At 41.1% G+C, this 16,829-nt stretch overlaps 1 protein-coding gene across 7 annotated transcripts in view; it reads left to right on the top strand.

The window, feature by feature from the left end:
- nbeab (neurobeachin b) overlaps positions 1–16,829 on the top strand; it is a 258,747-nt gene that overhangs the window by 80,953 nt on the left and 160,965 nt on the right. For all 7 annotated transcript variants that reach the window (XM_034866233.1, XM_034866253.1, XM_034866267.1 and 4 more), the window contains 4 exons: positions 599–745; positions 12,779–12,976; positions 13,130–13,263; positions 16,376–16,484. In XM_034866233.1, coding sequence (XP_034722124.1) covers positions 599–745; positions 12,779–12,976; positions 13,130–13,263; positions 16,376–16,484 — 588 coding nt within the window. The remainder of the gene's footprint in view (positions 1–598; positions 746–12,778; positions 12,977–13,129; positions 13,264–16,375; positions 16,485–16,829) is intronic.

The following is a 16,829-nucleotide window of genomic DNA, read 5'->3' as shown; positions in this document are numbered from 1 at the left end:
TTTGCTTAAAAAAACACATATGCTATAGATCATTGCCATCCTTCTGGTGTTTCCAGTAGGACTGACGCTTGCAGTCTTGGTAACTGTCAAACATGATTTCATGTGTAATAAGGTATATTTTGTACAGAAAGGTTTAATATGCCATTACACAAATCAGGTTGGATGGGCTTTTCTAGGGTAAATATAGGACAAGCCTGATCAACATTTTGATCAGTACTGCTTGTATAGGCCTTCATACTGACTGTTTGGTGAGTTGTTAATTAGATGCTGCCGTTGTAAGCTATCCTTCAATTTGATCCTGATTACAATCACAGCACGTCTTCTTTCTATCCCAGAGGTTATGTTGAGGTTTCCTAACCGTGTAAATCAGGGACATTGTCTTCCTCCTTCTGATAGGGAATTTTATGAGTTGACACTGAACAAAGGTGATGGTTATATTGAAAATAGAATTTCTAGGAGGAAAATATAACACATTTGTGCAATCAAATGTACTTTTTTACTTTTTGCCCTCTGGCTAATTCAGCTATGTGAGAATTAGGATATTTCATTCCTGAAGCATAAAATGATGTAGCCTTTTCTCTCTGTGTCCTCCTTGCAGAGTTATGATAAGTGCTTCCTTGGGTCCTCGGAGACAGCAGATGCAAACCGAGTGTTCTGCGGCCAGCTAGGAGCTGTCTACGTGTTCAGTGAAGCCCTCAATCCTGCGCAGATATTTGCAATTCATCAGCTAGGACCAGGCTATAAGGTATGTACTTGTGTGTGACTAAATTAGATTACATGTTAGCAGTCTGCATCACCTATAAATCTGTATAATCAATGCCAGTGCTGCCCCGCCACAGTTCCTCTGCCATGTGTCTCAGTCCTGGAAGAGATGCTTTTCCTCCCACATAAACGGCTGCATAAATTACCTACTTCGGGGAGATAATAGCACAATACGCCGAGGAAGCAGCAGGCCCTCTGAGGGGATAGAGTCCTGAGCCGACTTATATCAGCTGCAGCAGGTGTAGCACTCCCCAGCTTTTCTACAAAGACCAAACGATTGTGAATTTATAGAAAGATGCTGACCTACCCAGAAGGGGCTTCAGCTGGGAATCACATGGGGATAAAATATTTGGTGTGCAAATTTTTTTTAAAATCTACATTATAATGTTATTTATTTTATTTCCTCTCTACGTCCAAATATTCCACTTAATCCCCGTAGACTTATTTTCATATTCAGAGACTGCTCTCGTGCTCTCTCTCTCTCTCTGTCTGTCTCACTTTTCGTGACAGTGTTGCTCTTTCTTCACAGCCCTAAGATCTGCACTCTGTCACAAATGGAGGGATTAGAGGCACTGCCAAATCAGCTTTGAACACAGGATGTGTCTCAGACAATTTACCATATCTGTCCATTTTACACCAGCACTGTTTGCTGCCTAGCTGCTTTCAAGACAACATTAGTCTTTTTAACGGCAGGGAAAGAATATTAGGTATTGTCATTGTAAAACCAACACTGTTGGATTGTGAGATGGATGTTTGTGATTTCTATTAGGTCTGTGAAGGCCTGGAGGATCCCAGGAGAGGTCATTGTTTTGGTCTTTTTCTCTAATGTCAGGTGACTTGCCGTTTACCTCCTTAATTGTCGTTCTAGACCTTCTATTAGAGGGGTAACGCACAACATAGCAATCCTCCGGATTTCTTGGAATAATGAAGAGCAAGTCCCGGGGAGTCAATTACCCGCATTTGATGAAGCTGTGAATGGTGTTGGTAATGGAAATGGTGAGTGTGATGGAGCCAGCCAGGAACGTTGGAGAGGAAGGTCAGAGAACTGTCAGGCCCACTGATTGGTTGTTGTAATGGGAGCGTTTCCACGAGAGGACCCGTCTGTTTTAATTTAGAACTGCCAGTGCAACAGTCTGAGTGCAACAGATTGCCGCAAACATCCGCTACATTATGTACATCGTATGTATGTACAACTTTCTTTATATCTGTTTCAGCTTGCCGGCGCTCCAAAGCCAGAGGAATAAAAACTTCTGCACTGATGTGATTTATTTTCTGATCCAAGGTCCTCTCGCTCATGTTTGATCTTGGACACGCTTCCCCTTGCTCACATGGTTTACTGAATGTAACTTCTGCAGCTAGTTGAAATGCAGGGATTATTGCTGCCTAGGGTTGCTATTCCTACTACACGTTGTGATTTATGACTGAAAATCTGACAGCCCTATTAGTGGAATCTGTTCCCTGGGCTCTTCTTTTTTTCTTGACTGTAGGGAAATTGCACTCTGAACCAAGATGGACTCCCAGTTTTTTTTATTTAAAGTACCAACAACTTTTTGCTGTATACTGCCATTTCAATGATCGACTTGAAACATTCCCAACCATTTGGAGATAACATCAAGGGACATTGTTGGGTTTACAGAGACTCAGGCTGACAGAAGCTGACTGTTGTATTGGCCTATCATTCATTACTGATAGCAAAGTTCCTAAACTTTGCTTCTATTAAATTGTGGGCCGAATGATTTATACAAGGGATGGGCCTCGCATATATGTGATGCAACTCAGGATGAATATCATTTTCAATGGATACTGACCAACACAACATTATTATTATATTTTGTTTGTATGTTTTTTCTCGATAACTACTTACAGCGGTGCTCATAAGTTTACATACCCATGCTAAAGTTGACTAAAAAGAGGAATAAAAAAACATCTTTTGGAAATCGATCTTAATACCTTAATTAAAAAATTGGAACAATCCAACCTTCAAGGACACCAATTGTCTTTATGAATGAATAATGTATCGTAAATAAATAAATGTTCTTCCTTAAAATACAGGGACATAAGTATACACACCCCTATGTTAAATTCCCATAGAAGCAGATAGATTTTTATATTTATATTCTATGGAAATTAATTCTTATGGAAATAAAACCATGCCAGGTCTTTACTGAACACAAAGTATTTGTGTTGACTAGTCAAAACTAGCTCTGATGCACTTAGAATTATTTCCTAACCCTAACCCTCATATAACCCTCATCACTCCAAGCCTGTAAACATAGAGGCTTCCATGAAGAGAAGGGAGAGCATTGCAGAGCTTTAACACCCATTTTATACAGTCTATGTTTAAAACTCCCAAAAGAAAGAAGTAGCGTTTGTGATGCAGTCGGCTCGTAAACTGAAATGTGAATCAAAGTTTAAAAACAAAACAAAATAACACACAAAGTTATGTAAAATTAAATCACAAACGGGGATTTTATAATGATTTATCGTGCAGGTCTACTGTACATGAGTCAGATTAGCCCATTGAATGTGGGCCAACACTGCTATGCAGTACAGTATGCACCACAGATTGTTGTAGACTAGACCGAGGAGCTGCAGACTCCTGGTCCTCCTGTGTCAAGGAAGACAAATGTTACATCTGTGTAGGGGCCGTGCAACAATACAGTATTGATGTACAACATGACAAGATCACAGTTGCAAAAACCTCTGGAGATACTATACAGTAGGGCTGTGCAATTAATCAAATTTAAATCGTGATTACAGTTTTGGCTTGACAAAACAATTATTTTGCACATTATTATTGTCTTGTGTTCTGAATGAAAAAAAATAGTATTTCACAGTTCAAGGTGTTTTTACTGTTGATTTTTTAAGTATCGTGTCAAATACAGTGGCTAGAATCAGTTCACACCCCATGCTAAAGTTGGTTAAAAAGGAATAAAAAAAAAATCATCTTTTGGAAATTGATCTTAATGCCTTAATTCAAACAAATTTGGAAAATCTAACCTTTTAAGGACACCAATTTTCTTTGTGAATAAATAATGTATTGTAAATAAATAAATGTTCTTCCTTCAAATACAGGGGGCATAAGTATGTCTCTTCCCATAGAGACAGGCAGATTTAAATTTTTTAAAGGCCAGTTATTTCATGGATCAGGTTACTATACATCCTGATAAAGTTCCCTTGTCCTTTTGGCATCATCACATACACGTCCATACGCCTAATAGCTAGTTTAATTTGCATTGAGAGATGATCTTATGGAAAGTTCCCCATTCATATCTCTATGTATTAACCACGCCCAATTGGCCAGGTACAGACAACCCTCCCAGCTCCACCCCCCCGCCCACTCCCAGCACCTGAAAACAAAGGAGCAGAACAAGACAGGCAGACAGATTGCGAGGGGTCGTCACATCTCCTACACAGCTATTTCTGTTTCAGTTAATGACTGTTACAACCTACATGTGACAATGATGAGCACCTATTTGGTATAATTGGGTGATCATACACATGACTACAATCCTACAAAATCTCTGACTTTTTGCCTGTAAGAATTGATGCTGGTTTGAGGCAAAGGGCAGTAATTCCAAATATTGATGTGATTTAGATTTATCTTTTGTTCACTCACTTTGCAGTTTGTAAATTAATAAAAATAAAAAAAATCATGTATTTTTTTGAAAGCATTCTTAGTTTATACTATTTTTTCACACCTGCCTACGACTTTTGCACAGTACTGTAAATATACACACCGGCAAAAGTTTGGACATAAAGCTTGTTATATCTACTCTAAAGAACAAGTCCATGAGGACTACAGAGGCTTTTGGGGCCTACATGTTAAATAATAACTAACTCACATTGCTATGCACAGGCATAATGTGCATTTATTATTGGTTGAATCATTTGTTTTTAATGAGTTGTTAGCCTACTCCAACTTAAATAATATGCTTCTAATAAAATAGGTGAACTTCACATTAAGTGAATATTGGAGCTTGACATCAAACTGCTTGGCTATTTAAATACAGCTGAGAGTTGCAGTATTTTAGCTGCTTCTTTGAGCTCTTTCTCTCTCTTCTTCAGTCCTATTTGTTGCGAAGGTATACAATAGTACACAAAACTAACATTGGGCTATATTTTTAAAATCAGTTTATTACTTTAGAGTTTATGACATTAAGCAATAGGGACATGAATGTATCAACAAAATAAGCTAAGGGGACTTCTGTCAGCTATCACTGTTACATCTGCTTGTAGGTTGGAAAATTCACGCAACATGTTAAATACAAACAATGTATATTGTGGCATGAGCCCAAACCATCCCCTCCCTGAGCCTCTCTTTTCTCTACAGAGCGCACACTAAGCTAATGGATGTAGCATAGCAACGTTAGCCTGCTGCTGCAACATAGGCTGCTATTAGCTTTGATTGATATTGTAGCATGATGCATTAATACAAGGCAGTGCTGCACAACGTGATGCCAGTGTTACAATGCTGAAGCTGCATTATTCAAAGCTTAAGTGGTTTTGTTTTTATATTATTATTTCTTTTATATTCACAGGGCATTTCTCATTATCTTCATAACTTTCACAACACCCCTGAAGGCTGAAGGGCTTCATTTAAGTCCAGTGCCAAAGATTCTCTATAACTTAAACCGTCACTGGCGGTGCTCCGTGTGTGAGAATATAAACAAAGTCACGCGACTGGAGCAGAGGACATTGCTGAGGGCAAAATAAATGAACACAAATTTGATTTAACTTTACTTATGATAATCACAACAGGAAAGAAAAGAACAGTTTGATTAGGCTCTTTCTCTAAAGGGGCAGCGGACATATCTGTTTATGATGTTATTAAGTCATTGGAATGTTTGCATGTTTGACGTACTAAGATGACCGGTACTGTACATGGGAGTGTTCCCAGCTTGTCAAGCGTTGGCCTGTTTCTTGTAGGTAGTTGTGGGGATGCCCCTGGTCGATGACGGCCTATGGCACTGGGAGAGCAAGGAGGCCACTGTGCTCTCATTCCTATTTACAGTGAGGAAAATAAGTATTTGAACACCTTGCTATTTTACAAGTTCTCCCACTTAGAAATCATGGAGGGGTCTGAAATTGTCATCGTAGGTCCACTGTGAGAGACATAAAAAAAAAAAAGGCTAGAAATCACAATGTATGATTTTTAAACTATTTATTTGTTTGATACAGCTGCAAATAAGTACTTGAACACCTGAGAAAATCAATGTTAATATTTGGTATAGTAGCCTTTGTTTGCAATTACAGAGGTCAAATGTTTCCCGTAGTTTTTCACCAGGTTTGCACACACAGCAGAAGGGATTTTGGCCCACTCCTCCACACAGATCTTCTCTAGATCAGTCAGGTTTCAAGGCTGTCACTGAGAAACATGGAGTTTGAGCTCCCTCCAAAGATACTCTATTGGGTTTCGGTCTGGAGACTGACTAGGCCACGCCAGAAGCTCTCCTTAAAACAAGGTGCAGTCGCCCTGTCCCATGTGCAGAAAAGCCCCCCCAAAGCATGATGCTACCATCCCCCTGCTTCACAGTAGGAATGGTGTTCTTGGGATGGTACTCATCATTCTTCTTCCTCCAAACACGGTTAGTGGAATTATGACCAAAAAGTTCTATTTTGGTGTCATCTGACCACATGACTTTCTCCCATGACTCCTCTGGATCATCCAAATGGTCATTGGCAAACTTAAGACGGGCCTTAACATGTGCTGGTTTAAGCAGGGTAACCTTCCGTGGCGTACATGATTTCAAAACATGACGTCTTAGTGTATTACCAACAGTAACCTTGGAAACGGTGGTCCCAGCTCTTTTCAGGCCATTGATCAGCTCCTCCCCTGTAGTTCTGGGCTGATTTCTCACCTTTCTTAGGATCATTTAGACCCCACGAGGTGAGATCTTGCATGGAGCCCCTGTCCCAGGGAGATTAACAGTCATGTTTAGCTTCTTCCATTTTCTAATGATTGTTCTAACAGTGGACCTTTTTCTTTACCAAGCTGCTTGGCACTTTCCCCGTAGCCCTTTCCTCACTTGTGGAGGTGTACAATTTTTTCTCTAGTGTCTTTGGACAGCTCTTTGGTCTTGGCCGTTAGTAGTTGGATTCTTACTGATTGTATGGGGTGGACCAGTCTTTACATCGAATTTAGGATAATAAATGGAGTGGAGGTGGACATTTTGAGGACAGACTAACAGGTCTTTGAGGGTCAGAATTGTAGCTGATAGACAGGTGTTCAAATACTTATTTGTAGCTGTATCATACAAATAAATAGTTAAAAAAAAGATACATTGTGATTTCTGGATTTTATTTTTTAGAGTATGTCTCTCAAAGTGGACAATTTCAGACCCCTCCATGATTTCTAAGTGAGAGAACCTGCAAAATAGCAAGGTGTTCAAATTCTTATTTTCCTCGCTGTATATGGCTGGCTCGTGGAATGATGCTGTCATGCCACAGGCTTTTTTACTGTAGCCACAACCCATGAGATCATTATTTTGACACTGCGGCAGGGCACACACTAAAGCACATGGCACTGGAGCTTGTTATTTCTTGTCACTTGGGTTTCATGAGTTGAAACTTCATTCTGAAGGATGTTAGAGACTACATGATGAGATGCATGCTTGCTGCAGTGTGATCATACAATAGCAGATCAACAGAATACCTCTTATGCCTTTTTTATCATCTGACTGGAAGGAGATATGCCATTAAATGTGGGCTCAACCCTCACAGATTTTGGAACTTCCCCATAAAAACCCTGCTAGAATGATGCTGCCAGGCAACAGATGTAGCGCCAGTAAGAGATACATGGACTTTGACCAATTGCGTTTGGAAAAAGGATTCACTTGCCCAAAGAAAAATCTGAAACCCACAGGATTAAGTTTGAGGATGAGAAAATGTACCATATTAAGATTTGAACGTGCTTCAGTACAAGCAGCTAAATGCAGTGTTGTGCAATATGTGTAAAAGGTATAATATAAAGAATAGTTTTAAATACTTTGTTGTTGTATGTTTCCTCTAAAGCTTGCCGTCGAGAGATGCTCACAAGTGTTTGAGCTCATGTCCAAGTCAAGTCTGAAGTCTCTGGTGGTTAAAATGGGAGTTCTGCGTCAAATCCAGGCTGCTTAGAACACTGCAAAGCTATTTATATGGAATTCAAAGCATGTAATATGTTATTGTGACTCCTTTATCTATTAGCATACAATAGCCGCTTTGATTAATTGTTTGGTATACAATCGGTGTAAACAGGCGATTTCAAATGACAAAAAACATCAAGAATGCAAGAACGGTAACCTGAACATACAGCACAGACCAAATATTGAGGTACTAAAAAAGAAAGAAAGGACTCGCTTAACAGTTGCTGAAACATGATGACTTCCTTGACTCCTATTGTGCAGGCTCTGTGGGGCCATAATAATAAATATATGAAAAGTTATCCCTCACAGCGCTATAATTAACATCCTCCCAAATAATGCAAACTGCGGAGGTAAGGTTAAGGTACTTTATTGTAACATACGTATACATGTAGCGAAATTCATTCTCTGCGTTTTACCCATCCCACAAGGGAGCAGCGGGCAACCATTCACATTGCCGGGGACCAACTCCAGATCTGAGCCAGTGCCTGGCTGGAGAACCCAGTACATGTTTTTTGATGGTGGGGGGACACCGGAGCACCCAGAGGAAACCCACACAAACATGGAGAGAACATAAAAACTCCACACAGAAAACCCAGCACGGAAAGGGCCAGAAAAACCTGGATTCAAACCCAGAACCTTACTGCTGTGAGGCCACAGGGCTAACCATTGGCCACCATGTTGCCCAAAACATCACATAGAAACATCACATTGAGGCTAAATGCAAAACACTATTGATGCCAAATAGTGTGAAATATACCGCAAGTCCACAAACATGTTACCACACTACTGTGCACTTCCATATCATAAAGAATCTGCATTCCTTTGTTATTTACTAAGTGGCTGGATTGCACGACAACCTTTAAATGCTTAACATGTTTCAGTGCTTAGACTTTCTGTAAATTCTAAGCTGAATGTTAACCAACTGGCCAACTTAAGATGCTCCTCTTAGAACTAATATCTGAGTGATATATCTGTCACGACATAACCACAATCATGGGAAAACTTGATGCGATCGCTATTTGTCGAGGACTTCCAGTTCTTTGTTAGCCCATGCATATTCATCAACAGAGCTAAGCGTTAAGGCGCCAGTCTAAAAGGTAAAGGTAGAAGGGCTTGCCTCGTCATAGCCCCAGAACCCCTTTACTTACTGTCGACCACCTTAGTCCTTCCTTGATCCGGCGCTGATTAGCCTTAATGCTCTGTTGACAGTTAATTTGCAGTGAATGATTCTTCTGTCAAAAACATGTCTCTCCTGTCCGACATGTCTCCCCAATCTCCTCAACTTCTTTTGTGAACTCCTATAGCTCTGTGACGCAGGTAAGCCACACCCACCTTAGCCTGGCAAGCAATAGTACGATTGATTTCTGGAACCACAAGGTTCTGAGAGAAGAACAACTTATTTTAGACCGTTAGACTGTAAAATGATTAGAATTAATAATCCATCCCCCAAACTCTCAAACCCAGTGAGCAGCACCGGCCATCTCTGTTGCCACCTACTTCAAATTCTGCATTTTACAAGTGCTCAAGGTAGAATACAGAATCATTGTACAATTGACAACCTTAGTCAGCTCAACTTCTGTTTTTAGCCATTTACTCTCTTAGTGAAAACAAGCAATCCAGATTTAGATGCCTTTTAGGTGGGGGCGTGAACCCTTTTGCCATGTGTTGCATAACATACTGTATTCATCTACTGTCTCTCTAGGACCAGATGGTTTGTTTCTTCACTTCAAATCTTCAACTCTTCAATAATTCTCTCATTCCTTAACAATTCAACCCTCCTGATTGTAGGACTCGATTTCCTTATTAAGCATATTCCATTCAGACTGCATTGACCGATTAACTCAGCTCATCTGTCAGCAGCTACTTTATTGCGTGAGTTAAGACTAGTCTGTTACCCAATCAGCTGGTTATTCAATTCAGTTTTAGTTATAGTATCAAATCATAACAAGAGTTATCTCAAGCCACTACAGTAGGTCTAGACCACACTCTATAATTTACAAAGACCCAACAATTTTATTAATTCCCCCAAGAGAAGTCAGAATCGGCTTTTTTTCCCAGGTATGATGACACACAAGGAATTTGTCTTTGTATTGCTCACAATACGCTTCCACATACAAAACAACCAAACAATATATGCACACTAATATATCCATACACCAAACAGAAACAATATAGAGGCAATAGTGCAAAAAGTGTAATGAAGAGTGCAAAGTATGCAGGAGTGAATTGTGATAGTTATTATATAAATGTGGAACATAGTGCAAAGGATGCTGGAATAAATAATATTATGTTATTATATTACAGTATGAACAGCTCTGGAATAGGGAATGAGAATGATGAATAAATAATAAGTGAGATATGACAATGATGAGTAAATATTAAATAATAAGTCAGATATGAGAATGATGAATAAATACTAAATAAGTGGTTAATACTAAATAAGCTTGGTTACTGCACAGATTTGAACCTGACACTGAGGGTAAGAAGTCAGCTGTTCATCAGAGTGATGGCTTGGGGAAAGAAACTGTTCCTGAATCTGTTGGATTTGGCGTACAGTGCTCTGTAGCGCCTACCAGAGGGAAGAAGCTGGAACAGGTTGTGTCCAGGGTGAGATGGTTCTGCAATTAGGTTTCCTGCCCGTTTCCTGACTCTGAAAGAGTATAAGTCACGAACGGAGGTCAGAGAGCAAGCGGAGAGCAAGCATTTAGTGCGACCTCGGACCGACCCAGGTTCTTGGTAGGTGGTGTCTGACGGTGCCGGCTGGGGTGTGATGAACAGTGGCAATAATAGTCACAATCTTGATATGGAACTATGACTCGAAATTGTAATTGTAGTAGTTAATGGCGTAGCAGGTCACTGTAAAGCGTTGCAGGACATAGTAGGTCACTGGGGCGTAGCAGGACGCAGCAGGGTACTGGAGGGCGTAGCAGGACGCAGCAGGGTACTGGAGGGCATAGCAGGAATGAGCAGGGTACTGCATGACATAGAAGGGCACAGTAGGGTGTAGCAGGGCACTGCAGGGCATAGCAGGACGTAGCAGGAAATAGTAGGGCGTAGCAGGGCACTGTAGGGCATAGCAGTGTACTGTAGGGCACTGTAGGGCGTAGCAGGGCACTGCAGAGTTTATGTCCACCATAATGGATGTGTTGCCGAGCCACACACTGATGGAACCTCCAGTTCTTTTTACACAGCCATCAAATGTCTGGCTTCATATCATATATCATAAGACATAATAACATCTTGAGACACACATCATATGAAAAAATATAAGGTGCATGATTGGTCCACATGAAATGTTCATCTGTAATTATTACCAGTGTCACCACTGTCAGTTTTTCAGTGTTGATGACAAATTAATTAAAAAAGGGTCAGAACAGCATATATAGATTTTATATTTGAGGAGTATAGATGTATCCCAGCTTGGTGTAATTTAGTTCTAGTTTCTCTCTCTCTGGGATGAGGGAGGCGGGCTGAAATTCAATAAATAAATCCAACAAATAAATACTGAGTCTATATTGTGATCTCAGCAAGCATTTGCACAATGCTTTGACTCAGAACCTGATTACTTTGGATGTGAAGTGACACAGTAACTCAAAGCTAAATTGCACAGTGCTGACTTTGAGTTGAAGGTGTGTACTGAGTGAACATCTCATATTTGCGCCAGTTCCATGAGTGCAAAGCATATTTGAACCAAAGAAACGTAGAGGAGATGGAGAGAAATGGGGAAAAAAACTATGCATTGGTACACACCTTAATGTGTGGCACACACTCTGTAGCATTTTTTTCAGTGTGAGTTGATGAGGATTTAGCAGTGACTGTGATTGGCTTGAGAATGCTCCAAAACGGGCTAGAGTAATTAACTGGGTTAAATGAACGCAGATAAATAGTCATCTGTGGTATCATCAAAGCAACTATGATTCCTCTCAGCAGCCCCTCATCATAGCACTCTGCAGTAGTACTTGAATAACAAACAATGTTCCCACGCAGATAAAAAAGGCTCCGGCTTTAATATTTAAAGTAAATTGAAATGAAACCATCTATAACGTCATACTTTATGTCCTAGGAGTGGGAATCTCTGGGCACCTTTTGATTGGATTCTAAACTGATTATTGATGCATCTCGATGCAGGCATTGTTTTATATACATTTCTATGCGTGATTTAAAAAATATGAAGCCTTAAACATGCTTGGGAAAATCCCCTTCTCTCACAGTGATCTTCCGTGTCAGAGGCTCAGTCATCCCATCCCCTTTCAGTCACTCTGTTTTTCTGATTTATAAATGTCTGGAGACAGTAACTCTTAAAAAAAATCAACACATTTAAAACAAAGAAAAAGAGAATAAATTATTAACATATCCGATTCAAGCATCAAATCCCCCACCCCTAGTATATGCTTCCTATGAGACTCAATGATTAAAGCATCAAAATGTTTGCACTGCAATATTTTTACATTTAATGTCTCATTTATGCCTAGTAACTGCTTTCTTATTTTATCTTTCACCTTGAATTAAGCTTTTCTTAACACCATACAGCCTGCAGCTTAATTTCAGCACACAATTATTATTGCCCTGACCCAAATTGTGCGTGGTTGTTAATTGTGTTGAGATAAATTTACATCCTGAAAATGTGAATACACGATTGCTTTGTGTTGTTGACTGCAGCAATACAGAATGATAGAGTTGAAAAAGATAGCTTTTAATTACTTTTTTTTTAAATTCATTCTTGAATGGATATTTTTTTAATCAAGTTATAATTAAAAGAAAACACCTGAGAGATACTGATAAGGTGCATGTGCAGGAAGGAGCTATTAGGTCCATCACCCTCACTTTATCTCTCGTGTATTCTCCCCCTGTAAGCTTGCGTTCTTTCTCTTTTTTTTCTTTTTCTCCAGAGCACATTTAAGTTCAAGTCAGAGAGTGATATCCACTTAGCGGAGCATCACAAGCAGGTGTTGTATGACGGTAAGTTGGCCAGCTCCATCGCCTTCACATATAACGCCAAGGCCACTGACGCCCAGCTCTGCCTGGAGTCCTCACCCAAAGAAAACGCCTCCATCTTTGTGCACTCACCGCACGCCCTTATGCTACAGGTCAGTTGATTTACTCAAAGCCAACTGTTAGTGTCACACTGTTAGTGTCACTAACTTGGTTAGTGTCACAATCCCAGATATTCATTCTTTTCTGTTGCACTCATTTTTGAAAGTCATAAGGTCTGTTTTATTTGGTTTATTTTATCCTCACAGGATGTGAAAGCCACAGTGACTCACTCCATCCACAGTGCCATCCATTCCATTGGTGGGATCCAGGTGCTCTTCCCGCTCTTCGCCCAGCTGGACTACCATCAGCTGAACGACAGCCAAGTGGAACCCACTGTATGGTAAGGGCTAGAAATGTTGTTGGAAGTCTGAGTTGATTAAACAACTGAATTTTTAAGTGATAGAAGCTCAGTTTGGAGTTGACTTTTTGATCCTGAGGCCTTTTAGAATTTGTATATGAGGGTGTGTTTGCGTCCATGCGGTCTATACTTGGGTTTTCTCCGGTCAAATCTTTACCGGTCCAATCAGCGAACAGAGGTAGTGGCTAAGAACGATGACGTTGAGGTTTGCCTTCTAGCCATAATGGCTGCGGAGAAAGATGCGAGCGAAGCCATTCGGCCCGTTGTAGCACCGCTGCCTAATATCCAGAAGGTAAAGCCCGAGCAAGAACAATCTGTGCTGAGTTTTGTTGGTGGCCATGATGTTGTGGCCTTCCTCCCCACGGGGTTCGGGAAAAGTTTGGTATTCCAATCTCGCTCCATCAGTGGTGAAGGAGTTAGTAACCAAACGTTAGCAATTGGTTAGGCCAGATCCAGAGTAGCTCTGGGCAGATCCAATAGTTTTAAACTTCAACAGAGTACCCGCCTTCAAGGAACACTTTCTCTGTACAAATGAAACGTACCAGAGTCTAATTGGACCAGGCTAATGTACCAGAGTCTAGTCTAGTAGGACCAGGCTAATGGACCAGAGTCTGGTAGGACCAGTCTAATGTACCAGAGTCTAGTCTAGTAGGACCAGGCTAATGGACCAGAGTCTGGTAGGACCGGGCTAATGTACCAGAGTCTGGTAAGACCAGGCTAATGTACCAGAGTCTGGTAGGACCGGGATAATGGACCAGAGTCTGGTAGGACCGGGCTAATGGACCAGAGTCTGGTAGAACCAGGCTAATGTACCAGAGTCTGGTAGGACCGGGCTAATGGACCAGAGTCTGGTAGAACCAGGCTAATGTACCAGATTCTGGTAGAACCAGGCTAGTGTTTGTGACCGATGGAGAGAAAAAGCCTTGATTTATATAAACTACTTTTTAAAGTTGCACAAGGGTAGACTTTTACATTAATATGTATTTGTTTTATTAGTAATTACATTTGAATAGTTTTTACTACAATCTCTTTGTCTTGTACAAATCTCTATTCCCTTGTTTTGGCACCGGATCTCGAATTGTGTTGTGCTTACAGGCAGTAAAATCAGAGAAAAAGAAGCAACATCTTGGTGATAAAGTCTCAACATTCAGAATTAAATGGTGTGCCTGTTGGACAAACAGTATGGTGATATGAGTGTTTTGGTATTACATCAAGTACTTGTTTCTTCATTATATGTAATGTATTTGGTCAACATGTACAGCGGTTCTAATACATTTCTTACTAGACACTCTGAGAGCGCAGAGCTCCGCCAAGGCATGCCCTACATCACAATGTTAATGCAGTGTGAATTTTCCAAGTCAGGATGTCATTTTTCCAGTTATTCCGACACCACACGAATGCAGCAGAAATGTCACTGGAGCCAGTTTTCTCAAGTACGACCGAGTTTGGCACACGGTCCTTCCAGCATACACCCAGTATGGAACGAAGGCCACGAAAATGAAAGGCGTTGAGGCGATATTTGTTCCTGCGGTATGTTGTCCATGTCTTACTTGCGTATAGTAAGGTGCTAAGTACACATGTATGGTATACACAGACTTTGAGGAGCAAGGAAAAGTTCTTGTTGTGCCAAACGCTTGCTCTATTTGCCAAAGATTAATGATGCCTTCCCAATGCGCATGTCAAGCTCTGCGTCAAGGTTATTGGTGTTGAGACTGTGGACCCCCTGTAGGTGAATTTGGCCATCACAAGAATGTGTTGTCAATGGATAGAGCAGGGTTGCAGATTGGGCAACGACAACAGTTTTTCTTTTTTTTTTAGACAAATCTGCAAGCCAAATTCTAGACATACAGAGGCAAAGGGTGAGCAGAGCAGAGGCAGCATTTCATGATTATCTCTACTCTCTGGTTCAGACTCCTCATCCCCGTCATCCAGAGCTGCCCAGTCCAAAGCTTCCCCTCTGTGCCCTGAAAGGAGTCTGAGCTCTGCTCTAATCCTGTGTTAGTTCAACGACAGCATTGCCAGATAGTGGCCACACAGCAGCACAAACCCCTGTTGCCCAAAGCTCACTGCCTCTGTTCCTCTCATCTCTGCTCTCTCTGCTGCGCGTCGAGGGTCTTTCCCTCACAGTGTGAAGCTCTCCTCAATGCTGGCTTGCCTTGGCTTTTAGATTGAGTCCTTGTAAAGCCTGCGGAACCGAGGAGTTCAAAGCTTCTGCAACAATTAACTATCTAATGCCCGTGGATCTGCTGCGGCTTCTCAACAGCACCCTGGAACATTGATTTAAAAAACATTCCTTTTAAATAAAAATCTAATTTCATGTTACTCAGTTCCACTTTGAATTCCAAACAACGTCACTACTGCTCTGCCAAACTGGAAGGAAGCTTGCAGTGAAGGATCAGAGGCTAAACCAGGACCTAACCGACTTGACTGTCACCGACTTCAGTATGTTTTTAGTTTTAGCTAAGTTAGACCAACTGTGATGAAGGAGAATCTGCAAACTGACAAGGTAGACAAACCAGACATGGAGCGAAGAGTGATGTTCACATTCAATTATATGAGTTTGTATGCATGTAGTGTGTGTGCAGCATCTATGGGCAAGCCTGCACTGGAGCGATTGTGTCCTTTTGATTGTTGCGCTAGAGCGCAGGCCACTAGAGGATGTGAGCGAAAGCCGATTAAGAAGTGTCACCAAGCACCACTGTCACTCAGCCAAAGGCTTCAACTGAAAAGCCCCTAACAAAAAAAGAAAATGTCTTCGGTGCTGTGCCTTGCCCCAGTCAAGCCCTTTTCGCCGCCTCGCACACATGTGCACATGCACACTCTGTTACAACTCGCCACCCAGTCCACTCTGTCCCTAAAGAGCCCGGCATGCCCAGGCTTTCTTCTGAAGAGAGACATGAAAGTGGTCAGCTACAGTTCCCGGCTGATTGCTGACATTCTCTGAAAATGACCTTGTTTCCTCCTCCCCCCCGCTCTGCCACACTGCTCTTCATGCTGTTGTGGTTTATAGAATAAGTGCTTCACCACCTGTTGAGCGCATGAATAGATGTGTCTTATATCCCTGTGTGAGATGTGATGTCTTCTTGTTTTGCAGTGCCACTCTCCTGGCCTTTCTAGTTGAGCTGCTGAAAAGCTCTGTGGCCATGCAGGAGCAGATGCTGGGAGGAAAGGGCTTTTTGGTGATTGGATACCTGCTAGAGAAGGTACGCTAGAGCATCGACATGTTACACCTATTTTTGAACCCCATTGACACATAAGTTCTCAGGAAACTGCTATTTCTAACTAAATAATTTCAGCACACCCTTACAGATACTGTCTTGTTTAGACTTTGCTCTCAGGACAACATTGATCAATCTATTTATTTACGTGAAATCACATAAAATGTGATGTGTAAGATGTTTAGAATTAGTTTTTTCCAATTTATTAAAAACTGATAATAATATACACACACACACTCACACAACCGGTCAAAAATTTGGGGTCACTTACATATTTCCATTCCACTCCATTATAGACAGAATACCAGCTGATCTGAGTGGGGGGGGGGG

The sequence above is a fragment of the Etheostoma cragini genome, chromosome 3, assembly GCF_013103735.1.
Source record: "Etheostoma cragini isolate CJK2018 chromosome 3, CSU_Ecrag_1.0, whole genome shotgun sequence".
NCBI classification, from domain to species: domain Eukaryota; kingdom Metazoa; phylum Chordata; class Actinopteri; order Perciformes; family Percidae; genus Etheostoma; species Etheostoma cragini.
Note: the sequence above shows the minus strand (reverse complement) of the source record. Positions and strands in the feature narration are given on the sequence as shown.